The 27,338-nt window shown below is 41.2% G+C and overlaps 2 protein-coding genes across 7 annotated transcripts; one reads left to right on the plus strand and one right to left on the minus strand.

Moving 5' to 3' along the window:
• Positions 1-133: 133 nt before the first annotated feature.
• Positions 134-23,650, minus strand: hhatla (hedgehog acyltransferase like, a). 5 transcript variants are annotated; one of them, XM_069164459.1, is made up of 13 exons: positions 9,765-10,058; positions 8,618-8,784; positions 7,247-7,314; positions 7,028-7,141; positions 5,647-5,667; positions 5,218-5,412; positions 4,740-4,949; positions 4,197-4,368; positions 2,857-3,001; positions 2,698-2,733; positions 2,408-2,609; positions 1,590-1,731; positions 134-1,289 (listed from the first exon to the last, which is right to left on the minus strand). In XM_069164459.1, exons 2-13 carry the CDS (start codon positions 8,721-8,723, stop codon positions 1,150-1,152), a joined length of 1,551 nt encoding a protein of 516 aa, XP_069020560.1. In that variant the 5' UTR covers positions 8,724-8,784; positions 9,765-10,058; the 3' UTR covers positions 134-1,149. The 5 variants fall into 5 exon arrangements, with proteins under 5 accessions (XP_069020560.1, XP_069020559.1, XP_069020561.1 ...); XM_069164458.1 differs by having other exon boundaries at positions 8,618-8,745; positions 9,765-10,056; XM_069164460.1 differs by lacking the exon at positions 5,647-5,667 and having other exon boundaries at positions 8,618-8,745; positions 9,765-10,055.
• LOC138207316 (CTD small phosphatase-like protein) lies at positions 11,010-27,175 on the plus strand. 2 transcript variants are annotated; one of them, XM_069164464.1, is made up of 8 exons: positions 11,010-11,667; positions 19,302-19,459; positions 19,679-19,711; positions 20,767-20,868; positions 21,646-21,702; positions 22,109-22,201; positions 22,754-22,939; positions 24,070-27,175. In XM_069164464.1, exons 1-8 carry the CDS (start codon positions 11,592-11,594, stop codon positions 24,193-24,195), a joined length of 831 nt encoding a protein of 276 aa, XP_069020565.1. In that variant the 5' UTR covers positions 11,010-11,591; the 3' UTR covers positions 24,196-27,175. The 2 variants fall into 2 exon arrangements, with proteins under 2 accessions (XP_069020565.1, XP_069020566.1); XM_069164465.1 differs by lacking the exon at positions 19,679-19,711.
• The last annotated feature ends 163 nt before the right edge of the window (positions 27,176-27,338 follow it).

Genomic DNA, 27,338 nt, shown 5'->3' on the forward strand with positions numbered 1-27,338 from the left:
GCATTTATATCTATTCAAAGAAAATTAATTAAACTGTTTTCATGCAGACCATGCTCACCCATCCAAACAAACAACAACACATCCATTTTAATCCTCTCCACATACTGCAGCACAACAAACTGAATCGCGGAAGTGTCACTTCTGGATGAAACAAAACTTTATTTCAAGTCAAACGTTTGAAATGAACACCTTTAGATAAAACCCATAAAGTTCTCCTCCCTGCCAGCTGCACTGGAAACTCACAACAGGTTTTGGTGACAGGCAAAATAACACTGACCCATATTCCCTGCTGGGCCTGCTGCCTTTCATAGCAAACTGAGGGCCTGAATCATGTGAGAGAGGACGGAGGTACAGAAATACTACAGTAATCTCCAGTGGTCAAGATGGGGGCGGAGTAAAGAAGGCAGTTCTCAGTGACTGAACTACATTCAGTTATTTACCATCATAAGAGATGTAATACATTCTCAACAGTAAAATACAGTCGACTATCCGACTTGTATTTTTTTCTTTGTGACAGTAGAGCAAATATACTGTACATTACCATCATCTGCAAGCTATGTGGAGGAGCTCCATGGTACCTTTTGATAGTTTTCTTTATTGCACTCTGCTTGTTGCACCATGATTTCAAGTTTTTCCAAGTTTGAACCCTTTCAGCATGATTAAAAACTGATGATGAGGGTCGAAGGCGTCTACAGCAACCTTAAGACACCATCTGACTAAAATGAACAGCAATGATGAAGATTTAAAAAAAGTAAGAATGTCAAAATTTGAGAAAAATCTAAAAGGACAAAACCACACAGAGCAAAGAGGCTCCTTAATAATACTGTATGTCCTTATATATAGTGTTAGGCATAGCATTGTGATTTTTTTTTTTTTTTGGCAAGCTTATGATGTGCTAAACAAACTTTTGTTCAGATAAAGAACAAATACAAAATGGGTTTGTGCCAAAGGACGTGGCGGTTATCTCCAGCAAGTGCACTTGAGGACATTTCACTTTGCCTTTGCTTCTGACAGACAAAAGCAAAAACATCGGCTTGTGAAAAACATAGTTGGTGACTGGCTGTTACAGTCTGGTTCTGGTATAGTTCACAAGGCTGAGGGCGGAACCATGTGAGGGACCTGTTGACCATGAAGTCTGTGAAACTCTGATTATTCTGCCTTTTCTTTTCCATCTGCTGCCTTCACCGGCTCTGGATCTTCCAGCAGGGCTTGCTGACGCTCCCTCTCCTTCACCAGCTGCACACCGCAGTAGGTCACAAGCAACACGGAGAGGGTGGACAGAGGGAAACCTAAAGAGTACGGACACAGAGAGATCGAAGGAGGAAGAGGAGGGGAGAAGAGGAAGACGTAAGAACAGAAAAGTCAGACTTTAAAGGAGTGCGGCTCTCTTTGTGCTGAGTAGATGAACAACCCTTTTATCCTGTGTGACACAAAGCAACAAAGAGCATCGCTAAAGTCATGTGATCTCTGGAGGATGAAGTGCCCTGAGATGCTTTTGCTTTTGATATCTTTCTGTGTTTTTCTCACTTTGACTGGATCTGAGAGAAAAGCCTTATTTTACATTATGCAACACTCTTGTGGTTCCCCACCTTTGAAAATCAGTCTTCTGCCCACCATTTTGGCAAACTCCAAACTGTTCAGGGAGAGAACATTGTAGAGGATGATGGCCCAGAAGTTGGCAGCGTTGAACACACCACGGATCCTGCGTGACATGCCTTCACCCATAGCACCCTTGAAATGAGAAAGAAGACACACAGGTAAACCAGTGGCACTAAGTTAAACTCCAGTGGGGTAGGAACAAACATTTTATATGGTCGTATGGGTTGGAGGCAAGTGGCATCCCACTGTGACATCACCCACTGGTTTGTGTAACACTGTTTCCAAGCCTTCAGTCTGGCAATTTTGCACCACATTTGGACGAGCTGGGGAGGAACGAGGTGGATCCAACTGAGAACCCAATAACAATGTGCATGCCCACCTTTACCTGAAACCTCACTGCACCCCATTCAGTCAAACCAGGCACAGCCCAAAGCATACCTCTCTTTGAGGCCTAATATCTAATTGATTATGGAATTTCCTTTAGAGGAACCCCCAGGACACTGATCAGAAGGATTCAATAAAGCTACTGAGATCATCAAGACATGAGGAAAAAAAAATATTGACAGTATTTCAAGAAAGATTAAAAAGTTTATGAATAGGTGTCAGATGAAGCCATAGTTTTACTGTTGAGCCAGTCCCTGGTGGCACTTGTTGGTCCTCAGTTCCTTTAAGGCACTTCCAAATTGGCACAGCTTTTTAGACCCCGAGTCTTTTTAAAGTCTATGGTTGGAGGACTTGCTGATAAAATGCCAGTTTGACACTAAAAGCCTGATACATCTGCTGAAAGGGGGTCTTTATAATTTCTCACCTCAATGGTAGAAAATGGTGGAAAGGAGAAGAACTTGGCCACCCACAGCTCAAAGTTGAGGCCAAAGCAGTTGAAGAAGGACCAGATGTAAACCAGCTCACACGGGCCCAGCCACAAGGTGGTGATAGCAAAAGTGCAGATGGTTGCCAGCAGTTCTTTAAAGATTTTGTCATGATCTCCACCGATATAGTCATAAACATACCTGCAAAATTTTAACAGAAAGGATCAGAATCAACGTTTATTACCAGATTCTGTCATTTAAACCAAAGAATTCAAATCCAAACACTCACTTGCACAGCCAGTCATTGATGCCTCTGTCGAAGTGCCTGCAAAAGACAGAAATATTCCTTTGTGTGAATATTTTTACACAATTTCAAGGTTTAGCCGAGCAAAAGAAACTACACAGCGATGTATTGGGGTTGCACATAATTAGTGTGAGTCACACGTACGTCTCAGCGAAGACGTAGAGCATGGTGATACACTTGGGAGGTTGAGGAGGGTCCAGGTGATCCAGGGTAGCCACAGTGTTGATGACACCAAACATCACGGCTGCTTTCAACCAGTCATACACCAGGTTGAAATAAGCCAATCCACCTGCAAAGAAAAAGTCACATTGGTCATTAAATCTCAACTAAAGGTTCATGTTTGATAATTCTCTGATGTAGTGACTGTGCAGCGATATAAACAAAAGACAAATGTCGGGGAACAATAGAGGAGTTTTATCAGATCAGACTGTTATAATGTTCAATTACAAAGCCACATGAAAACATTGTGAATAATCAGTAGTAACATTATATTTTGCAAATTGTTGCAATGTTCAAGTATTTATTTAAAACTCGACAAAGAACAAAATTCCTGAAATAGCCATTTCGGTGTCACAGTAACGTGTGTAATACACTCATCAGTGCACTAGAGGATACTGTGTTGGTGTCACATTTTGCCTCACCTGGGATTGAAAAGTACACACGCATGATCATCCAAGACAGAAGTCATGTGACAAAGTACAGAGTAAAAAGCCTGTATTGGGAGAAGGTTGAGGTTCACCTCAATCTGCCTGACGATCGCTCGCAGCTCGAGTCTTTACTGTGATTACAGTCTGGAAACCCTGTTCACATGAAGGTTTGCCACTTTGAAGGGCGGACCAATCAGGGACCAGTGGGCGTGGCTAAGTAAAGTGACATTGAAGAGTTCCAAAAATGGTCGAGGTGATAGAGTTTTCTGCCACAGCATACAGTATATGGTGGTCAATGACAATTGGTTAAAGGCTGCTCCAGAATTTTCAAAATGAACCCGAGGTCTCCGCTCATTAGGATGCAACGACTGGAAACAATCCTTAATAGAGTGTCGCCAGACCCATGTATTCATGCAGTGAATTTAGGTCCGGTAAAACCCGGCTATATTGGGGTAGTTGGCTGGAAAGAACACAACATTTCCACCTAGGAGATCAGTGTTTGAGTTTTTGAAAAAGCAAAGGTCAACGTTATGTGTGTAAAATTATAAATTTTTACAGAACCATGACCTTTACTGACCCATACCATTGGGTTATAGGTGCCAAACCCTAAGTCACTTTACTTTTCTCGAAATAAAAGGTGACACTGACACGACGATGTCCTCTAGTGGAATGATGACCGTATTATATGTTTTGGCATGACACCTGATTGCAACAGCAGCTAGGCTTGAAATAAAAAATTTTAACAGATGAACCAAGAAATGTCCCCTATAAATATGGAAACAAACTCAAATATCAGCATTAGTATGAGGTATACAAGACTAATTGTTACTCACTCACCCAGACACCAGTCAGAGAGCTTAGAGACCAGCTTCATGTCACTGGGTATTGTCAGGATGTAAAGATAGTGGAAGAAGACATCCACCACCAGAATGACTCCCAGATGCAACAAGGCCTTGGTGGTGATGTTCCACATCTCCCTGTCCTTGCGGGTCAGCTGAGTGCTGTTAGCCTGTGGAACAAAACCTAGAAGTCATATAGAATAAAGGGCAATCCCAGTATATCATATGCAATAGATCAAATTAAATTGTGAAGTAATTCAATGACTTAATAGTTATGACACTAATAGATCACTAACAATGGCTGGATGGAGGTTAGGCCCAAAAAAGTATTTAAAATTAAATTCAAAAGGATTTAGAGCAACGACGCATGAAAAGAAGATTAAAGTGATTTAAAGTAAAGTGTAAATGGGCATAAAACATTTATTTTTCTGTCATTGCCCAGGCCTTTAACTTGTGTGTGGCTTTTACACAAGATTCTTATTCAATGTGCCATCATGAGTGACGACTAAATAGCACAGATAACTCACTTTTCAGACCTCACCTGGGCATGATACTGGTCAAAAGTCATGATGGGTCCGAAGAAGAAGAACGGGAGGTAGAAGTTGTATTTCAACAGGTCAAAGAAGCTGTAGTTGCCGTCCTTCTTCTCACAATTCTCTAAGGCAAAACTCATACAGCGCATGATGCTGAAGCCGCAGCCTCCATAGAAGAGGATGTCTTGTAGGTCAAAAGAACCGGTCACCAGTGCTTCCTGCAGGGGAAACATCACATTGACAAAACTATGTGGCAAAATTTATTTCATATAATTGTATGTTTATTATATGATTTGCGTAAATTAATATATATGACACGATATACTTAAACATAATTTCATGTGTGTTCTGTATAGTGTATATTGATGCTTTTCTTTATCTATAAATTTGACAATACCACAAGGCAAACCTGTCCTTTAAATTCCCACAACTCATTTAAAATCAGGCATAAGAGCCTTCAGTGGAAATCTAAAGTCATCCACCTACCTGCCAGGAGTTATAGGGCTCCAGTTTGATGGAGGCCAGCGTGCACAGGCCTGCAGCAAAGCACATCCATTTTCTCTTGACCAGAGCAACGCTGTAGAGTATGATGCAGTGAGAAAGAACCAGAGCCATGAAGGTCCAGCCCATCGTCACCAGGACTGCCAAAACACCGTACACACCAAAGATCAAGGATCTGTGCTGTGGGTAAAAAAGGGGCCAGCGTCAGCGGGACATCAGGACAAGAGATTTTAAAAGTATTCATACATTTAATGCAACTCATACAGTATGAAGAGTGGTGTTACTACCATTAACAATGGATACACTTTAGGATGGAATGATTAAATGCGTGGAATAGAAAATCTGTCCAGGTATCGATGGGTTAAATGAAACACATGACAAATGATATAAAATTCACAAGTTTATTAATGTTACCTTACATCCATCTATACCAATCTTCATTGTAAGCATGAAACAAAACAGAAAACATGTTTAAAACATAGTTTTAAATATGTCAATATATTCACAGAATAGAATCACTCCCATAAAATCTCAGTCTAACAGGATGCAACTCGTGCTCATGCATCAAGTCAATAATGTGTTAGACCTTGGGGTATAAATACAGGAACAGTATGATAATTGTTTTGCTCTGTACAATAGAATAGCATTTCATTGACTTAACTGAATTGAAGTATTTGCATAGCCCAAGGCCTACTGTACACACCAGTACAATGCGTGATATATATGTATACAACCCCGCTTCAAAAAAAGTTGAGACGCTGTGTAATATGTAAATAAAATCAGAATGGTTTGCAAATTACGTAAACCCATATTTAATTGAAAATATACCAAAGACGACATATCAAATGCTGAAACAGAGAAATGTTAATGTTTTTTGAAAAACGTGCTCATTTTGAATTTGATGTCAGCAACACATTCTAAAAAAAATTGGGAAATGTTTATTAGTGTGTTGCATCACCTCTTTCTTTTACAACACTCTGTAAACATCTGGGAACTGAGGAAACCACTTGCTGGAGTGAACAGTTCAGGATCTCCTTAGTCGTATTTTATCACCATGGATCATCATGGATACGGAGTTTTAACCTGAATTTGTAGATGCAGCAATGACTTGGTTCACAGACGATGGTTTTCGGACGTATTCCTGAGCCCATCCAATGATTTTCACTCCAGAATTGTGTCTGTTTTTAATACTGTGGCGCCTGAGAGCCCAAAGATTAAAGAGATTTCTCCAGAATCTCTGAATCTTTTAAAGATATTATGTTCTGTTGATGATGAAATCCCCAAAGTTTTTTCAATTTTACGTTCAGCAACATTATTCCTAGATTGTTGCACTATTTGCCTGCGCAGTCTTTCACAGTGATGAACCCCTCCCCATGTACACTGCTGAGAGACTGACATGTTGTCTATTTTCATAAAAATATGGGCTTACATGGTTTGTAAATCATTGCATTCTGTTTTGATTTACATTTTACACAGCGTCCCAACTTTTTTGGAAACGGGGTTGTACCACATACTGAATAAAATCTAATGATTGGCCTGAATGATTGGAGCAAAGCTTGTGTTCATTCACCAGTGCCAAACACACACACACACACACACACACACACACACACACACACACACACACACACACACACACACACACACACACACACACACACATATATAATAAATAAATACACCAGAGTATATACAAACAAAAGAGATGTGCAATTCTACCCGTATGGAGTCAAAATGCAGCGCTATCTCATGAGCATTCACACTCTCCCTACAAGACGCACACACATGCACGCACCTTTGGAGCTATCAGAGTAAATATCTTGGCAAAGATCACATGACCGATGAGAGCAAAAAGGATATGATTGCGGAATGTAGAGAACCACATCATCCACTCGAAGTCCGCAACATCCTGTGGCAAAGAAAAATGTATTAGTACAACAAGACAGCCATTCGCTTATGGCATTTTCTGTAAAAAAAACAACAACAAAAAAACACGTATGAGACAGGAACTTACCATTTTCCTGCCAACGTAATGCCATCCTGGTTTCACACTTTCTTTAAAGGCCTTTCTGTTTACATTATCTGAATAAAGAAGAGAAACCCCCCCCCCCCCCCAAATTTTTAAAAAAAAAATGTAACAACTTCTGCATGCTGAGATGTGTTTAATCAATAAAGCAAACGGATTTGAAATCCTGGCAGAAGATTGTTTAGACTCAATGTTGGGGAATTTTAAGTCCCGGCTTTATTTTGGGGCACTTTTAAATCATCGTACTAGACCTCTGTAAGAAAAGGGTCCCGCAGGTAGCACAGTTTGAGCTGTTGGATTATTTTCATTGCATATTTCGGGTGTTAGAGGACATTTGGTCCATTTGATAACATCAAGTCTTACATAATACACTTATTGTGGGGCTTTCTATTTTTGAGGCAAATATCTACTCATAATAATCTTGTTGTGGGAGATTAGTTTACTGTGTGACCTGAGCAAAACACAGAAATAAAAAAATAAATAATAACAACTAAAATTAACATTGTAAAAATCAAAGCTAAAATAAAGGCAGTGGTGACGTTGGGACGTTCGGTGCTCAGCAACAAATGTGATTGGCACGTGCCCCCACAGCAGCTCCTCCAGCTTTGCCTGATTACACTAATGGCTGTGAAAAAGGATATCAGCATGTGAGGGTCAGTCAGGGAAAGCCTCTTACTTCTGGGAAAGCAGCCAGACTTCTATTACCAGTCTACAGGGCTACTGTAGCATGCAGACCTGAGCATTATTAATGCCCACAGATGGAGCAGCCATAAATGTCCATTTCAAGAGACGGGGAGTGAAGAAAAAGCCTCAGGCCAAGATGATGGCTGACAGCAGGACTCTGCCCTGCCAATCTGACAGCACGCACTGTGACGGACAGTACCAGTCACCACATTACACTCAGGCCATTCAGATCAGTACGTGAAGAAGCTGTAGTCTGAATACATGCAAAAAAAATTTGCATTATTTCACGATCAAGGGTTTGGGATTAGTTGGCTCTGTGTAACTTAGTATGAGACATCTACAGCAGGGAAATAATTAGAGAGTAAGTGGACCATCGTGGAATTGTCTTCATATTAATAAGAACATGCAGGGATCCCTTAGGGGAAGGCAGTCTGTTTTAATCTGCTTGATGAACTTTTTCTACACGGTTTTAGGTTAAATAGAGCACTGTTACAAATGAAGACTTTGCTTTTTGAGACTGTATTTAATAATACATTTATATTGTTACAACTCTTTCGGTGAAATTTATTTGTTTGACAGTGTTGAATTGGCTTCTTTTTTTTTTTTTTTTAACTCTCTCTGAGCACTGACAGCGTATTTGTGCTTTGGACTTCTCTTGACAAGCCTCGCACTCACCACTTGAAGCTTCAAATATCCAACTGCCTGCCCATGTCAAGGCCCCGGCGAGCACGGCTGTGTAGAGATAGAGCTCATATCTGGGGAGGGCAGCCTTGATCCCCATGGTGGATCTGTACACTGGAGGCCTGACGGGTTGAAAAGCAATCAGCCACACAATATTAGACCTGAATGAGGGCAAACAGTATGAATGAAGGCAGATTCAAAGCAAAAAGGTCTAAAAATATGAGCAAGAAAGGTTAAAGGTTAGACTGATCCAATGTTTTGAGGGTGATTTTCTGATGTGATTGAAGGAAATTGTTAAGTTTTAGTTTTAGCTCTGAGACAATAGGCCAACAATGTGGGATCAGTACCACAAAATGTGACTATAAGTCATCAATATCAGTCAAATCCTGTAGATCCCCTTGACAACAAAGCATTTTAAAGTACAGCCCTCTGTGGAAAAAACAATTAAAAAAAACCTATCCCCAGAAATACACTAGGCTGAATGTATATATTTCATGTGCCAACAGACATAAACACATGTTCCTCATGTCCGAAACAGACTAGGGTGTTTTAAGGAGGTGGCATTTTACTAATAAGCCTTTAGGATCGACAGGACCAGTGACTTAAATAGGACTGCAGAGCTCTGGCTCCTCGGAATCAGCACCGTCAGCTGCGCAACCCAACCTCTCCTTCCTATTATAGCTCTTGCAGTTGATCTGCTGTGCAGCAGGGCAGCTGCAGTGCTATGTGATCTGAGAGGCGCTGGGGACTCACTCCACAGAATTATTACCACTGACTGGAATGACCAAGAATGGTGCATCGGAGTGAGAAAACAGACAACCAGTCACTTTCCAGGAGAGAATTACGCATGTGGTGCCTGGCTAGGTGTGCGTGTGCGTCAGGTTCATGTAGCGCACTTTGAGTTGAAGTTAAAAGAGTTGGACTAACTAAGTGTGGCAGCTCCATGCCGAGATGTAACCATGGCTATGCAGGACTCCAGCAAAGCGCTCTGAATACTAATTCAGGTTTACTGTTTCACTGCTCCACTCACACAGAGGCGATAACACACAGGCCTTTTACGTTGATTTCTGAGGTTACTCTTACATTTAACCCTTTCCATAGATTAAAAAAAAAAAGAAGAGAAAGACTTGTTTTCACTAACCTTGGATCCGCTTCACACTGTCAAGATGAGGGCAGCAGTGTTTACAGCCCGACTCTTCAATATATGAAAATAAAAGCGGGTTTACAGCAGGTTGTCTAATTCATTCGTCTTGTGGGGGTTTGCTGCTGCCGCTGCCTGCGATCACCAGCCTCGGCCAGTCAGGATGTTGCGGACTCAACGAAAGGAGGAGGAGGAGGAGGAGAAGCATTAGGGGGGATATATTTATCCTTCACTACTGCACCGCAGCGAGGGGTGGTCCACGCCGAGCCCATCAGATCTTACTGGAGCGCAAAAACACTCTGGGACACTGATTAAAAATAAGGAGGAAATCAGTTGCATCAGTCAATAACAGCATCTACAGTATACAAGACATTATTTAAGTGCCAGTCAAAATCATGGATTAGACACATGCCAACAATACAAACGCCTCTGCAAATCTGTCATGTTCACCACACGGCAGCAACAGAAAGTAGGCTAATTATAATTATTGGATGAAGTTGGGTTTTTTTAATTATTTTTTTTATAAAGCTATACTTTATATAACTGGCATCAGAATAGGCTACAATATCATAAAGGCAATCATATCTGAGGATTTATTTATTTTTCCATAGTTTTGTATTCTTTTCTTTGGAAACAGCATCTCACCAGGTGATCCTAACTTTATATCTTAAAACGCAAACACAATTAAAAATGTAACCTGGCTCGAAGCCGCCCACTCCAGCCCCCCACACACTGCGACTGATGTGGTTGAATCTAAATGCAGGCTGTATTCAGTCATTACGCACACAGGGTGTACGTCAAGCATCCCCCTAATATAGACACTAGGTGGCGCTACAGCGTTTCAAAACAAACAAAAACAAAAACAAAAACTCCACCAAGAGGCAATGAACGCACATCAAAGGTTTTTTTTTTGGATGAAACATCAAGTATTCGCTCGGGATCATGTCCAGTCCTACAGCTTCACCATACAGTTACATTAAGTGGCATATTTATATGCATTTAAAAATAATAATAATAATAAAAAAATATATATATATATATATTTAATTTGTTTAATGCTGATAATAAAGAGTTGTGTTTGCGTGTGATCAACAGTAATTACAGATCGATAGGAAGCTGGAGGAAGACGCGTCCAGCCAGCTGCGTGGGTTGAGTAACGGAGAAGCGAGCCCCCTCCTCCTCCTCCCCCTCCTCCACCTCCCCCTCCTCCTCCCCCTCCTCCTCCCCCTCCCTCTCCGGGAGCCCTCCGCTTCAGAGGCGACTCCAAACACATAAAGCCTCCATGTTGCACAGTCAGTGAATGTAGGACCGGCAGATACGTGTGAACCATTTACCTAAAAACAAACAAACTTTAACGCTGAACCAACTCGCGCGTTGTTTCCGGACACCAACGACCTCCTGCGGCTCTCCGCTGTTCACAGACTCGTTACAGACGTCACGTTGTTGACGACCGGAGCTAACGCGGCTAACGCGGCTAACGCGAGCTAACGCGCAGCTAACGCGCAGCTAACGCGGCGAACGCGCGGCTAACGCGACGAGCTAACGCGGCGAACTTCAGTTAGTGAGCGTTTCAAACATCGGAGGTTTGTTTTTTTAAAATTATTTTTGTTGTTGTTTTGTTAGCCGCGCACGCTGCCCGTGTTGCCCGCAGACAAGACTTGTTCGGAGCGACGGTGGTGCTGGTGCGGGGAGCCGTCGATGACAGCCCGGGTCAGAGGACGGTTTCCTGCCGCTCACCGCGACCAGCTGGCTAACAGCAGCTAGCACACGAAAAGCGAGCGCGAATAACATTGTGGGGAAACAAAAGAGGAACAACCACTCGTCTAAATGGACCACATGTCCATAATAACCCAAGTGTCCAACCCCAAGGAGGAGGAGATCATTTCCTTTAACCAGGAGAAAGGTAAGAACAAGTCCTGCTAGCTGGATGACTACTTTTCTCGACGCTAGCTCCAGTTCGCGCTTTGCTAGCTGCTGTGGTCGCGGACACTGGTTGCCTGCTGAGAAAAGTCCTGAAAACATGAGAACCTACGTGGATTAAAATCAATAAATACACTCTTTAAGTCCGCAACAAGTTCCCCAGAGAGGCCTGGTCCCCGATAACTTATCAAACTACGTTAACGCGTGTTTGCTAGCTGGACGCTGCGTCTTGGTTTTATCCCAATTAACGGAGGTTGTATTAATTAACATTAACACTATATTAACATAATATTATTATACTATTATATTATTATAATGTTATATCATTATACAACACGAGCAGCTTCAGTCTCCGTTTATAAACACTGACACTTGTTTTGTGTTCAGGTTCGGCTGCACACATTTTATGAAGGTACACGTGATTATTTATCACGACACCAACCAGAAGTTCACGATGGTTGAACAGTAAAAGTAAAAGTACCTGTTTATTCACTTTATCGGTCTGTTTATTCACTTTATCGGTCTGTTTATTGACTTTATCAGTCTGTTTATTCACTTTATCAGTCTGTTTATTCACTTTATCGGTCTGTTTATTCACTTTATCAGCCTGTTTATTCACTTTATCGGCCTGTTTATTCACTTTATCAGTCTGTTTATTCACTTTATCGGTCTGTTTATTCACTTTATCAGCCTGTTTATTCACTTTATCAGTCTGTTTATTCACTTTATCGGTCTGTTTATTGACTTTATCGGTCTGTTTATTGACTTTATCGGTCTGTTTATTCACTTTATCGGTCTGTTTAGTCATTTTGTTATCAGTCTATCTGATTTAGTCACTTTGTTATCAGTCTGTCTGATTTAGTCACTTTGTTATCAGTCTGTCTGATTTAGTCACTTTGTTATCAGTCTGTCTGATTTAGTCACTTTGTTATCAGTCTGTTTGATTTAGTCACTTTGTTATCAGTCTGTCTGATTTAGTCACTTTGTTATCAGTCTGTTTGATTTAGTCACTTTGTTATCAGTCTGTCTGATTTAGTCACTTTGTTATCAGTCTGTCTGATTTAGTCACTTTGTTATCAGTCTGTTTGATTTAGTCACTTTGTTATCAGTCTGTCTGATTTAGTCACTTTGTTATCAGTCTGTTTGATTTAGTCACTTTGTTATCAGTCTGTCTGATTTAGTCACTTTGTTATCAGTCTGTCTGATTTAGTTTGGGATCTAAATACTGAAGTTGCTTTATCTCAGATTTTCTATTTCTTATGTATTCTCCCATAAAAAAAAAATAAAAAAATCCCGTTAATAATAACGCGTTTCTTTCCTCATCCCTACCAAAAATGCCTATTATCCAAATTATGATCATTATTATGATCTTCAGTTATAAATCTTTATTTATTTTATTTAAATCTCTTTTCAGCCAGCTCTGCAGCGGAAGTCAGATATTCGCCTCTTCTGATGTCCGTTGATTCTGCAAACTCTCCGGGTCACTGCGGTCCGTGGGGTGTGTGTTAGTGTCACATCTCAAACCTCACGTCAGACCATCAGTAACGGGAGAACTTGTGCCTTTCAAACACAATGCATTTTCCCCAGAGGGTACAAAGGTATCCCTCAGTAACTACTATGGAGCCTATGTGACCTGAACATGTGTGGGCGTCACAGGAGATTATCATTGCAGGTATGTGGGGGTTGAGGGAGATCGTTACCGCAGGTGTGGGATGACAAAGGGATGATATAAAGCTTGATGTTATATTTCAGTGAACTTAGTATGAAGGTGCCCTCGTTTGAGAGACATGGGTACTATTTGGCCTTTTTATATGTCAAAATTTTGCAGCTTTTCTATCATATTGTACAACTCGACTCGGTTCTGGTACCAGGTACTTTTCTGGATTCCTATATCCCCTTTTGCAGATTGTGCCCCCTCAGTGTAGCTGTTTGTCATGGTGATATGTCTGTGATAGGCCAATATTAGACGATAAAATCAGCCAGGCGATAAATCGGTCGGGCTCTAATAGCAAGCTGCATGAAACGATGATGTCATTTTCCCTTTCTCAGTCGCCAAACAGAGGAACGCCTGCACATCATCAATTGACCAAGTGATGGTTCTTTGGGTTGCCATTAATCGAGTAGTCCAGTAAAAACAAATTTGCAGCCACTACGGTGGCTTGGTTAGTTGGTTTGTTCAGCTTGTCTCGTAGTCTGACTCTGTGTACAATGTTCTCGTGAACCTGCAATTGGTCGACTTTTCTAGGAGACATTCCTGTCTAACTGTGTGTTACCGTTTTACAACAAAATCCTCAGAGCTACCATCTAAAACACTGAAACCACAACCGGGGATCTGCAGTGTTTTCACATCTCTAATTACTATCAGCCCACCTGGAGCCTTGACAGAGGTGCTGGTAAACAATGCACCAGCTGCTATCCACAATATTAACCTGATGCATAACCAAATCAGTACACTTGAGTTGAACTGAGTTTTGGTGCTCAGAGGTAGTGTTATTGTCCTGGAAAAAAGTTTTCAGTAAAGTCATTTAGGGTCATAAAGTACGAGTACTGCTGAAATGATTAGTCGATAAAGTGGTTAGTTAAGAGGAAAATTCATCTGTTAATGGTTAAAAGGGTTTAAATGTTCCAGACAGTGTTATGTCTTCATAAAAGCAGATATATAATTTTCTTTGTAAATTAGATATTTAGTTTGGTCTTTTGAGCTGTTGGTCAGAGATGGTAAGTAAACGTAGCCACATTTTGGCTTTTTGACGTGGATTTGTCCTTATTTCTAGTCTACACAAATAATAGAAAGATTCATAGTTTAGTTCATATTTTTGTTGAGTAAGTGAATAGTGAAATATTTCTGTTGTTGTCTAGAGCTCAGGATTTGTTGTGTTACAGGTCGACTGTATGTCATATGACTTTTATCAGGGCCAAGAATCTGCGAATGTTTTTTTTTTTTTTTTTTTTAATATTTCATTCTTTGATCCAGGTCTTTGATTCAGCACATCTCGGTCAGAGACAGCAAGCCTGCTCGGGAAGTCTTGTAATTTACTGAACTCTGGTAATATTTAGTGTGATCTGAATTTATTTAACAACAGAGGAGTTTGAGTAGCAGCACTCGCACACTCGGCAGGAATTCACTGTTGTGCGTCGGGGTGATTTATGAAAATAACACTTAATGTTGGCCTGACTGAAGGAGTAGCCGGACACAGTTGAGTTACAGGAGGAAGTAAAGCTGTGATCGCGGTGTTTGTTTCCCACTACTTCCATTTTCTCTTAAGAATGAGTCATACTGAATTCTTCATTGAGGCTAAACCAAATATTAGCATCATTATAGGAACTGCATGGCCATGTCCTTTCTCCCATTTGTTCTCCACAATATTAAAACAGCATTTGTTGAGTTTTTAGGTCACAGTGATGTGCTGGAATATGAACATGAATTTTAAAAGATCTGAATTAAAAAAAAAACAACAACAACAAATTACCAGATATAATATTTCTACACACTTTGTCATAATCAGAGTATCCAGCAGGCTTCTTTGCTTCATTCCCTGACTGCAAAACACAGTGGACCAATGACTTGACTGCTCCTTATCTATTGTGAATCACTTAACGTCCCACCAGCTGTCCTAGAGGAATTTAATAGGTAGTCTTCCGTTGCTTGAACGGGCTCCAAACTGTCTGGACAAAAATTGACCACCTTTGCTCTTAATGTTGCTCTACTGGCCGTCTTACGACATGTGCCTGCCTCTTGCACTGGTTTGGCTGCCAAGCAGCAGCCTATATATAGACTTGCTGCCCTGTTGGCCGGGGCACCACTGACCTCGAGGCCAAGTATAACTACTTGCAGCGATGACAATGATCATTTTCTTCATTCTGACGGACATACTAAGCTTTAGTTTGGATAAAACAACTGTACATTTACAGAATGAGAACAAAGAGGCAGTGATCCTAGTGGATCGTTTTTATTCTTGTTGGTATTTTGAAGGATGTCGAGGGTTTCCCATTTTTAAAGTCATCCCTCTGTTGAGATTGTTGAACTTGGATCTTAATCAGTTCATATTCAGCATCTGTGAGCTGGATATGTGTCTTACATGGACCATTTACCCTTATGATAAATACTTTGCTCTAGTCATCGAATCCAAAATGGTTTTGAAGATTAATTCATGTATGCTGACGTCCAGTGAGGACTACACGTGTTTTTCAAAATTTGTAAAAACAATATCCTTGATTAAGGAAATGAGAAGGACAATATTTCTGACACAATGTACATTTCTTGTTTTATTTTTAAAAGGCTTTGTTCTATAGTCTTCTTAAAAATATATTAATTTATTTTTGCATATTGTTCCCTGTTTAAAATGCATAACTTTTAATAATGTTGGGAATTAATAATAACTGAAGCAAAACAGCGGTTTTTGGAAAGAATAACGTGTTTCAATCATTTTTTTTATATTTTGTTGGTGGCTCTCTTTTTTACATTGGCATTTTTATGTATATTGCACCTGTAATTATTAGAGTTATTATAACATTGGTTGTGATGGCAGAGATCCTCTAATGGTGGAAATTAAAGTTCCCACATTGTATGAATTTAGATTTCCATTTCTTTTTTGATTTATATATCAGGTCTAGGTGCTATATATAAATACTGTAAAAGTGGCAAAGTGCTTGGTCCACACAGAAATGCACACAGCCTGTATTCATTTGAACTTCTGTAAGTTCATGTCAATATGTCTGTCCTCAGCACGGCTCAATGTTCATCCTTTCATGTGGAAGAAAACATGAAGTGGTCATTCTGTTGCTGAGCTAGCAAGCCACAAACCCCAAGAACAGAGTCAGCCAATCGGAGGAGAGGATCGTTGATATCAATGTGCCTTAAAGACTCGAGAGACACTTCGGAGAGGAGATGTAAAGCTATGTTGAGATGATCTGTGGCACTTAAAACCACAAAAATATCTTCTCCTGAATATCAAGACGCATGTTAAAGTGTGAACTATTGGACCTTTTAAGGTGTGATCGCTGTGCTGCAGCCAAAATGCGTCAATACAAATTCCTCAAAGTTGATAAATGTTGTGTTTTGAGGTTGTGAATGCAGCTGTTTGTGTTGCTCCGTAAATTGTGTTCTTCTTCATGTGTGGCTTTTAAAATCATCAACAATCAACCATGTGGTCCTTTGCCACTGCTTCCATTTCCTCACACATCTTTTCTTGCTGTAATAAAGAGACGTGTCTTGAACGCTGATGGGAAGCCGACCATCATCATTTACAGATCGGCTTAGTAGAGTTTGTCTGGAGTTAAGTTGCGGTGATTAACTCAATTGGTGAGTGTCGACACTGACTGAACATATTGACCTGTAGAAAATTAGTCCTCGTGAAAGAGTTTTAGTGAAGCTCACTGCATCACCCGGGGAAAATGGAAAGCTTTGAGACTGCACTGCACTGCACATTGCAGGCAGTGTGGGAGTCATTAAGCTTCTCATTGTGCCGGACTAACCCTTTATCCAAGGCAACATGATGTGTCAGCAGTCCCAGACCCACCTATGAGTCCAAGATACAACATCCACTGCTCAGCTCGAGAGACAGGTGACTGATGCTCGGTACGCTGTTCTCAGTCAGACCTCTTGTTATAACTGTTGTCACGCCTACAGATACAAGGTTTGTTGTGTGTTTATATTACACGGGGAACAATTTGCAGCAACCAATAAATGCTTATCTTTTTATTTGTGTTATGAAAGCTTGGAGTTTGTTCTGGGAAAGCTGTAACTAGAACCTTAATTAATTCATCAGAGTTGACCCTCTATCCACCCCCAGGTGATTGTTTGAGACCCACTCCTGCTCTGTGCATGACTGAGTCGTCCTGTGGAACTTTCTGAGGGTTTTTGTGCAGGAATCATTACCGTGGCTGATTGTAGTGATGAGTCACAGGAAGCTGACAACAGCCATCCTGTCCCAGATTCACAGAGCACAGCTGAAATGAAAAGACAAAGTCCAGTAAAAGGAAAAAAAGAAGTTGTGCAGTGCTGATTGGGTTATTTTTAGATGAAAACAAAGCTTATTGGGTCCAGGATGATCATCTTGCAGCGTTGCTTTCCAACTAAAACAAAGGACAACATAAGGAACAATGTGGTTCATTTTTCTTTGGGATTGTTTCCAACTGCTTCAGAAATCGTATATTTTCATGCTGGTGATATCCCCAAACAAATCTCGAGATCAGTTTACTGCTGTGGTATTTGGTGGTTGTTGCTGTGTTATGTAAAGGTTTGGTATTTTCCAGAAGAATGGGACACATGGTCCCTTTTATACTCTGAAAACATTTAGCAACATCAGAAATTACAAGTGCTTTGGTTTGAAGTTGCTTAGAGTCATCAGTTTTAATGTAATTTTACAAATTAATGGATGCATATTGTGCTTAACTTGTGTTTGAGTGAGGGAGTGTATGACACTGATAAGATATAGTCTAAATACCCAGCACAGCATGCCCTCGCTTTAGCTTTAATTAGCATTACTGGAAGTCAGTGATAGAAGGAAATAAAGAGAGATACTGGGGAGTGTTTCAAGTAGCTGTGACATGTCGTTGCTCTCAGTGTCTGATACCTTTTCTGCATGAATGATATTTCACTGAATTCATCTTTTTCAAACTGATTGTGTGGTAACGTCACATTATGTGATGCAAAATAAATATTTCGTTGGAAAAACACAGTCCAATCTTGACTATAATATTATATTTGTAAGGGTTGTGTAAAGTTTGTTGCCTTGACTGCTCGTGTACTAGCTTCTTTTCTTCTGGCCCAGTGTTTCCTGTGACACATGTCTAATGGATATTATTTAAGGTCAGGAGTACAAAGTGGCAAAATATCAAGATGCCAGAAGACATGACATAATGCTATTTGCTCTTCACTGGTCTTCAGTTGCAAAAGCATTCTGGTGGGGTTACCGGGAGGGAGGGGGACTAATGGGTGGAGAGGAATGCAGCCTTGTATAGGCTCTGTGGGCTCTGAGGACCTCCCACCTCCCCCTCTCCTCCTCTCTCGTGCATGTCCAGGCTGCTTCAGTCACTCACCTGCCAGCTGAAACGTGGGAGGGAAACATAAGCGAGCTTTTAAAATGGAGGCTCCCAGGCCAATCGGGTCACGGGAGCCACAACAGAGAGGAAAAAGGAGGAGGGGGGAGTGTGCGGCTTCCAACTTGTCACTATTAATAAAAGTCCAGCGTCTGATTTAGGCCCTGCTTCGTGGTCCAGGAATGAGGGGCGATTTGCAACCGGAGCGGAGTATTCTCTGAACTGTCCCTGTGTGTGACTGATGAGGTCACCCGACCAGCCGAGTTATTTTCTGATCGGTGCTTCTGCCATGTCTGGTCAACCAAACCAGCACCAATGCCATTTAATCACACTGTCAAGGTCTCACCTATCGCTGTGACACAGTGTCGCTCCATCCACTGTGGTCACTGAGGAAAAAACTGTGATGAGTTTGTTCCCTGTTATTCAAGCAGCATCCACACCTTCGCATCACCAATCACCAAACGTAAACACGTCACAGCTTCATCCTGCAGTGTTTTCACCGTAGAACATCCGTTTTCATATCCACTTGTTTACCCTGCGTTATTCCACCCCCTCTTTTTTTTGTTGTTTTGACAGCGTCCCAGTCAAACAGCAGCCTCAAGAAGCAGAGGAGCCGCAGCATCTTCAGCACATTCTTCTGCTGCTTCCGCGACTACAATGTGGAGCCGCCAGCCGCCAACACCAACACCAGCTCCCTGCCTCCACCTATCGAGGAGAACGGTTCGCCTCCCAAGGTGAGCTGCTGCCGCCTCGGCGCTAAACACGCTAATCGGACTCCAGAAATATTAGTCTGCAGGTGTTTTTCATCTGTTGTAAACTTCTGTTTGCGTGAATAGCGTTGTCTCTTTGTTTTATCTCTGTGGACCCTATTTTCCGTTTTGTTTGGTTTTTGTTCTCCTTCCTACCCCTCACCTTGTTTTTGTATGTGCGTGTCTATCTCTCCTGTATTGTAGTGTGACCAGGTCGAGGTCATCCCTGTCCCTAGTGTATGTATTGCCTTTTTTTTTTCTTTTTCTTTTCGCATGCAGGCTGAGTGGGCTGCTGCTGGCACATCCTGTCTGTGTGGGTTCCAGCGCTCCTCAGAGAGCTCGAGCTCTGCTACTGTACTGCGGTTCATTTTCAGCCGATCGCAGCTCTGACTGTGTGGAGCGTGTTATGTGCACCTATGGGTTTAGATGAAGCCTCAGTGCTTGATCTGCATGAGTGACACTCAGTGGTTTGTATGGTTTCAAAAATACTGTGACACTAATTGTCTTAACAATTTCAAGTTTCAAACTTTCAGTTAATCGCTTCAACGCAAGAAGTAAAGCCATTTATTGTGCTACTTATCCATGCAGTTGAATTATGCAGAATTAAATCCACACTCGCTCCTAGTCTTTAGGTTTGTATCCTCAACAAAGAGCTGAAACTAACTCATCTTGGACTTGGATGCGATCTGGTAATTTGTGGTCAGGCCAACAAGTTGGTCAGATCAGTGACTGTATGTAGCTCCGACCATCTAATTTAACACGACACTGTTCCTGCACTGAGACACGTCACTTCATCGCATCATGTTCATACATACATTTAAAGTTGGCATTTTCAAACTTAGCAGCTTTAAGTTTGAGTGATCTCATTGAGACTAAAACTTCTCTGCAGCAGCCGCTAACCTTTGCATGGCCTTTTTCTGTAAGAAAAGTTTCATTTAATCTCCACAGATGGGACAAAGATCTGTGGGGATTTAAGATAGCGTTACTTTCTCTGAGTCTCTGGCTGCAGCCGGAGGATGTCCACTGGTGAGGAATATAAGACGGTGTCGTTTTGAAGCTTTGGGTTTATTTTAACTCATCATTTTAGACGCGGCTCGATCTCAGTTCCTTTGTTGCTCATGAAAATGCTCCGTCCTAACATGGTTCCTTTTTTTTTTTGCTCAGCCCTACACATTGCTTTTTGCAAAGCATGTGTTCTCTATCTCTCTGTTTATCTCTGCCTGTCCATCTATCTCATATCCTGTCACTGTCCATCAGTGTATCTGACATTATGCGCCTCGTCCTCCCTGCAGCCACCAGCCAAATACCTCCTGCCAGAGATGAAAATATCTGACTATGGCAAAAAGTGTGTGGTGATCGACTTGGATGAAACACTCGTCCACAGCTCATTTAAGGTGAGAAGAGACTAAAACCTAAATTTAGGTTTACTATTGATGTCTGATTTAGTGTGAGTTGTCTAGTGCTTTTCATTTTTAAACCAACCAGCGGCCGTGCTATTTTTTATTTTTTGGCTTTAAAAAAAGCTGCAGTTTGTAAATGGAAATCAAAAAATATCACTTCCCAGTGTAGCCAAAAACACAAGTGACTTTTCCTTTTGCACTTTGCACTGAGAATAATACATATTGTATCATTACCTTCATCTTTGTCTTCATATCCAAAGCTCAGCGAATAATTTAAATGGCGTCAAAGCTGTTTAGGGTCTGTAATATTACGGTGTAAACAAAGCAACGAGAGGAGCAGGTGGCCGATGATGTGCTGTACAAAGAACAATGGCAATATTACATTCCTGATTAAGTACAGGATTGTAACAGGAAAGACAGAAGGCCAGCCTCATGTTGGCAACCAGCTGCAGTTCATACAATTTCTCCTTAATAAGCATTATCATGTGTAAAAAGTTCTCTAAAGTGCAGAAATAGAAAGGTTTTATTACACTTCAAAACATCGTGTGTGTAGACCCCCTTTTTAACCTCTGTGAGGACGATCCCATCACTGCATCTAGGAGAGGGCTGTTTGTCCAAAAAATAGAGACACTCATTATTTTCTTCTTGTTGGGCTTTTGATTTGTGATTTTGAGTTTTAGTGTTACGAGCAGGACCTCTGCTGGTCAGTGCAGGTACTGCACCAACAGTTTGAATGGCACCAATAAGTTGTTGTGTTGTTTCTCCTCACAGCCCATCAGTAATGCTGATTTCATTGTCCCAGTGGAGATCGATGGTACCGTTCATCAGGTATTGCACGCAACCAATAAAAAAAAATGTTTGTGTGTGAAATAGATCTTCTTCTTTTTTTTGTATTATTCCATTGTGTTCCCACGAGAAGACCGTGAAGAAACTTGGCTGTTATCCAGTTCAAGTAATCCAGGATAGGCTGTGTGTATCCTGGTTGGCCTATTCATGATTACTTGCACTGGGTGGCAGCCACTGGGCCAAGAGAGGGAGCATCGAAACCGTCAGTGAGATGGTGTCGACCAGCTGAGGAGGTTTTGATGTGAGAAGCAGGAATTCTCAGTCGTGTTCTTGTGTGCAACATCCTGCCGTCTTAGAGCTGCTTTACTGCTGTTGTCCTCACAGAATTTGTACTTCCAGTGTTTTTCTGACACTGGACCTGGTCTAAAGCTTGTGATCTGTCCTGCAGGTGTATGTGCTGAAAAGACCCCACGTGGACGAGTTTCTTCAAAAGATGGGAGAGCTCTTCGAATGTGTGCTCTTTACGGCCAGTCTTGCCAAGGTGCGTTCACAAGCGCTTCCTGTTCTGACGTGTTTTTGGTTGCAAACCAGGGACACCTGTGGCTCTATGAGCAACGTTTTCTATTTATGACTTTCCATCTGCTTTTCATCTTTCATCCTACACCCTGAATTTTCACACATCCTCTGCTTCGCTCTGCATCTGTCTCTCTCGTATCTTAGCCAATATTGCGTGGGTAAGTGGGATGAATGAGGCTCCAAAATAACCGTGTTACGTCACTAATACTTCTGTAGTATTAAATAATTCCTCGTACTGCCTTCCAAGCTAGGAGTCGGTGCTTTGTTGTGTGATAGAGTAGTATCTCCCGAGGCATCTTCCCTGTTAGGTAAACACAGTTATGAAGGACAACGTGCTTTGAGTAGTGTAGCATTTAGCAGGTGCTTCTGTTTCTGGTTGAGTTGTACGACCCGACAGATGTGCTTCAGAACAAGCAAAACTCAAATAGTACCATTATGTTTGTTGCTGTTGTTGGCAGTGAAATTTAGGAACCGTATTTATGGCAGTGTAACATGCTTGTGTGTTTGGCTCGGACAGTATGCAGACCCTGTGGCAGACCTGCTGGACCAGTGGGGCGTGTTCAGAGAGCGGCTCTTCAGAGAATCCTGCGTTTTTCACCGAGGGAACTACGTGAAAGACCTCAGCCGGCTGGGCCGAGAGCTCAGCAACGTTATCATCGTTGACAATTCCCCCGCCTCTTACATTTTCCATCCAGAAAATGCTGTAAGTTCCTCAATAATCTCTTAATAACTTAATATATTTGTTACAGTCAGAGCTGCATCCGTCAGCCTCCCCGTGTTTCTATAGTCACATCGTTTTTCTCAAATACTAGTTTACTTTTCTTAACATGACAACAAATTTCTGGACAATAATATTTTCAAAAAACTTTTTTTTTTGTATGGTAGAAGTTTTTTTAAATATAGAAGTGAAGCTGCATGTCCTCATCTCCTCCCTCTCTGCCTTCACAGAAAAATGTAAATACATGTCCTTTAATGTTCTACCTGCTGTAGAACAGGGCTATTAAAATCTCCGTGCACACTGAAAACTAATAAGGGAACATGAGAGGAGTATTTTTTTTTTACCTATGGATTAGTATTATAAAATTTTGGAAGTCATTAAATTGTAAAAAAAAAAAAAAAAAAAAAAAAAAAAAATATAATTAATGCATTGTCTTGCCTTATAAAATATATTTCCCTTGTGCACCGGTGCCTGATAATAACTTGTTACTACTACTGGAAAGTGTCGATAATGGACCTAAAATCTGTTTGCCAGCTGCTATGAAGAGGAACAACAGAAGAAGAAAAAGAACACATTACTACCATAGAAGGTTTATAAAGATGAACATACCCGGAGAGCAGATAGGTTGCAGGTAGGCTTGAGTGCCGCTGTGTCCTCGGGTTCTCTGATAAATCCACTCATTACTCCTTCTCAGCTCCACGCTCCCATCCAAATACAATCACGTCTGGCTCCAAAAAAAACAACAGAAAAAACAAGTTGGTGATGGCCAAGCAAATATCATTTCTAGAATGTGCCTCTTAAAATGCATGAAACTCAACAATAAAATACACCAACAGCACGAGACACAAAACAAATGCACAAAATGCAAACCACTTATAAACTGATAGAACAAAATGACCATAAAACAACTAAATTATTCATTAGTAAGTAACTGATCCTCTTTAAAGTATGTTTCCACTAACATTTAATCCCTGGTTCAAATTATTGAAAAACCCATTCAGTTCTTTTTTGATAACTTTGATCCGACCAAATGTTTAAACGCAGCGGTAAGTCTGAAAGAGAAAGTCTTACTGATGGAAAAGTGAAGTGTGTGTCTCCTGTCTCCTGTCTCCCAGGTCCCAGTCCAGTCCTGGTTCGACGACATGAATGACACAGAACTCCTGGACCTGCTGCCTTTCTTTGAGGGAATCAGCAAAGAAGAAGAGGTTTACGGAGTCCTGCAGAATCTGAGAGGCAGGTAGCAGGACACACCACGGCGCCGCCTGTGCTCTCCATCCTCCTCTCGTGTCGATCTCTGCCCCCCCACCCCTCTACAACCACACCTCTCAGACTCAGGCAGATCCTCCCACACGCACCCCCTCCTGCGTCTGCCCCAAGAGGGGAGGTGGACGCCTCGGAGTAAGTCTCACTGTGGAAACCTTCATGTCCACCCTGTCTCTGCTCTCATCTCCTGGTGACCTGGCTGCCTTCTGAGTGCCATCAGAAAAAACAAACAAACACTTCATATCCCAGGAGCACTGTGTCTCACAAACAACACACCAGAAAGCGTAAGGAGAAGTTGATAATATCTGGGACAAATACTAAGAGGAACGAACTCTGGTCTTTATTTTCAAATCAAAGTTTTACTATTTGGTGAAGTGCTTATTTTAAAACCAAAACCAAAACAAAAAAAACCCAACATCTCTTTGTCCGAGACTTCGTTTGTGGTCACACACAAAAGTCTGAACAGATTTTGTCCTCATATTGTTGCTATGCAGGCAGTTTCTGGTAGTAGAAAGGACTGTGATTCTCTTTTCTTACTGAATGAAGTGCCTTGTGTGAATGTTGTTTCTATGGGGAAATATTTTGTACATGGCATATTTCCAGAGTACTACAGTCTTTTCACACACGATATGCTTTAAAGTGGACACAGAAGTATCTTTATATAAAAGTTTGACTTCACTTTAATTTTGTTTTTTTTGATCATCTGGGAAATTGTCTCAGTATTCCTGTGTTGTTCCCAGTATGCTTGTGCCATTATATAGATGTGACTTTGTTTCTTTCTGCTTTCATTTAACTTAGAGCTAGTTCATTTGTTTCAGGCAGAGTACGTTTGCAGTAGTGAACTTCACATCCCACCTGCAAGTACGGTAGTTCTTTGTGTTTGATTTATTTTTCTGTCACGTGATTCCCCCAGTCTCTTTTTATTATTTGCCAAATAAGGAAAATATTTTTTTTTAACAGGCTTCATATCTTTACCAGGGGTCGAGTTAAAAACTGTTAAACCATTAGTTGTAACTATAGCTTTCTAGTTTTTTTTTCTTTTGACAAGTAGATGTCAAACTCATTGTTTTGTTTTTAATGTTAGCAGATGTTATGCTCATCAGACAGCTAGCTTTTAGCTTTCTTTTGTCGGCACACGAGCGGTGCAGCTTCACCCTGAATGGGATGATCTTTCTCTAAAATTGTACACATTTGCAAAGGCGTCCTTTTTGTTGTTGTTGTTGTTGTTGTTCAAATGGTCTGGGATCTTCCAGCAAATGGGTCGAGTGCCATGTTTTTTTTGTTTTTTTTTCATGACATTAGTGTCTTTAGGGAATAGAGCTTAGTGCGGGGATCCAGTCGGGACAGTGTTAAAATCACACCACTTTCCTGATTTACATGAGGCGACGGCCTGGCCTCGTCCAACCCTGGTGTAAAAACCAAAGGAGACCACGTGGGGTGTTTATCTTCCCAGACTTCTTTTGTGTTTGTTTGTTTTCTAACTGCTCTTCACCTCAGTGCCTACGTTTGAGAGGAGCCCAGCAAACCGAATGCTGCAACATTAGCTACCATGGCAATAACCTTTTTGCAGGGGGAGTTTCCATCCCAGCTGTTTGGTTAGGGAGGGTGGGGGTGAGGGAGGGAGGGAGGTGGGGGGGGTCCATAGCATTTGACAAAGCTAACCAGAAGTTTATTCACAGGAAAGTTGGTCTGGTTATTCTAGTGGCTTTCAGTGTCAATGAAAGAACCTTGAAACATACATTTTTCACATTATTCGATTCAAAAACTGGACATATATATTTTATAATTTGATCCTTTTTGGAGAAAACGAACATTAGTGTCAGAATGATCTTTTGTTCAAATTTAAAACGCTGAAACAACTTGAACGTTGCCTCGTCTGTTTCCGTAACAACGATGCGTTGTTAGCAACATTGCCATAGTAACGGCTTTTGAGTGGGAGAAAGTTTAAAGAGGACGCCCTCCAAGCCGACAGCTGGGTGCTCAGTCCTGAACCCATCCACCCTGACGGGTCCGGCTCTAAACGAAACACTCGAGGGACGCCGCAAACGGACCGTGAGGAACCCCATCGTGGCATTGAAGCCTTACTGCCCGCGGAGGCACAAAGCAATGTTCCTTCATCGATTCCAAGGTTCCATCTCCACGTTTTAGCGTCGTCTCTTTAGTATTCACGCAACAGCTCGGCTGTATATGTAGACCATATACGGTTCAGGTGGGTTCACAGTGAAGTGAAGCATGGACAAAGCTCTGTGGTGCCATATAGGGATTGTGTTGCTTGGTTTATGGGTGTTATATTAAAGAAGACACTACTTCAGAATTTCCAACCTTTTTCCAGTTGAAAGGCTGCTGCTCCTTAAGACATATTAAAGATTTGTCATTCTTCTACGTAAGCATTTGTGTTGGTGATGAGTGTTGAGCTCATTACGATGGTCTCAGTGCAATGTCCTTTTCAAGGAAGCGTTCTGTCGACTCTTCTCAACGATTACTTTTCTCTGAAAATGTCCTTTGTATCATTGTGATATTTTTCTACCTACATTTTGTCAGTATTTGTTTGAGGAGTTGCATATTACCCGTTGTATCCAGCTTTATGTTCCTTTTTCCTTTCAGATCTGTAACGTCCCTCTCTTGCCTTTGGTAAGAAATCCGTCAGGTCTCGTCTTTACTATCAGTGTACGTGTGTGTGCGCGCTTTTTTTGTGCTTCCTTACAGTTTATCACTTCACTCATAATCACACATCGATCTTTTTGTATTAACACCAAAGTTTGAAAACACTTGAGTTGAAGTCACTGTGCTTTTTCTTTTTCTTTTCGGTCATGTTCTTAACTTGTTTTTTTTCTTTTTCTAAACAAACACTTGTTGGTTCTTGTTGGCTTACTTTGAGTGTTGGCGGCGTGTTGTCATTCTGAGCATCAGGTTTCTTTTCTTTCTTTCTTTCCTTAATAAAAGGCTTCATTGAAACTATTTTGTCATGGCGATTTTTATTTTTATTTTATTTTTTTCACAAAACATCTGACATTGTACACAATGACTTGAATCCAAAGACGATCACTTTTTTAACCTGGTGTGACTGAACCTTCCCCCGTCTCTCCGGCCCTGATAGGCTGTTAAATCGAAGTCATGAGAG

Source organism: Embiotoca jacksoni, unplaced genomic scaffold (assembly GCF_022577435.1).
Source record: "Embiotoca jacksoni isolate LCO1_2020_lvr unplaced genomic scaffold, fEmbJac1.0.p SCAF_31, whole genome shotgun sequence".
Classification (NCBI taxonomy): Eukaryota; Metazoa; Chordata; class Actinopteri; family Embiotocidae; genus Embiotoca; species Embiotoca jacksoni.

Bases quoted from the DNA above. Each gene is read 5' to 3' on its own strand.
- hhatla (XM_069164459.1), bottom strand. From the start codon at position 8,723: ATGGGGATCAAGGCTGCCCTCCCCAGATATGAGCTCTATCTCTACACA. The intron at 4,369-4,739 runs GTGAGGTCTGAA...TTTGTTCCACAG, and splicing joins TTGACCAGTATCATGCCCAG to GCTAACAGCACTCAGCTGAC. The intron at 3,002-4,196 runs GTGAGTGAGTAA...TTTTCTTTGCAG, and splicing joins GCTCTCTGACTGGTGTCTGG to GTGGATTGGCTTATTTCAAC.
- LOC138207316 (XM_069164464.1), top strand. From the start codon at position 11,592: ATGGACCACATGTCCATAATAACCCAAGTGTCCAACCCCAAGGAGGAG. The intron at 11,668-19,301 runs GTAAGAACAAGT...TTGTTTTGACAG, and splicing joins TTCCTTTAACCAGGAGAAAG to CGTCCCAGTCAAACAGCAGC. The intron at 20,869-21,645 runs GTGAGAAGAGAC...TTCTCCTCACAG, and splicing joins TCGTCCACAGCTCATTTAAG to CCCATCAGTAATGCTGATTT.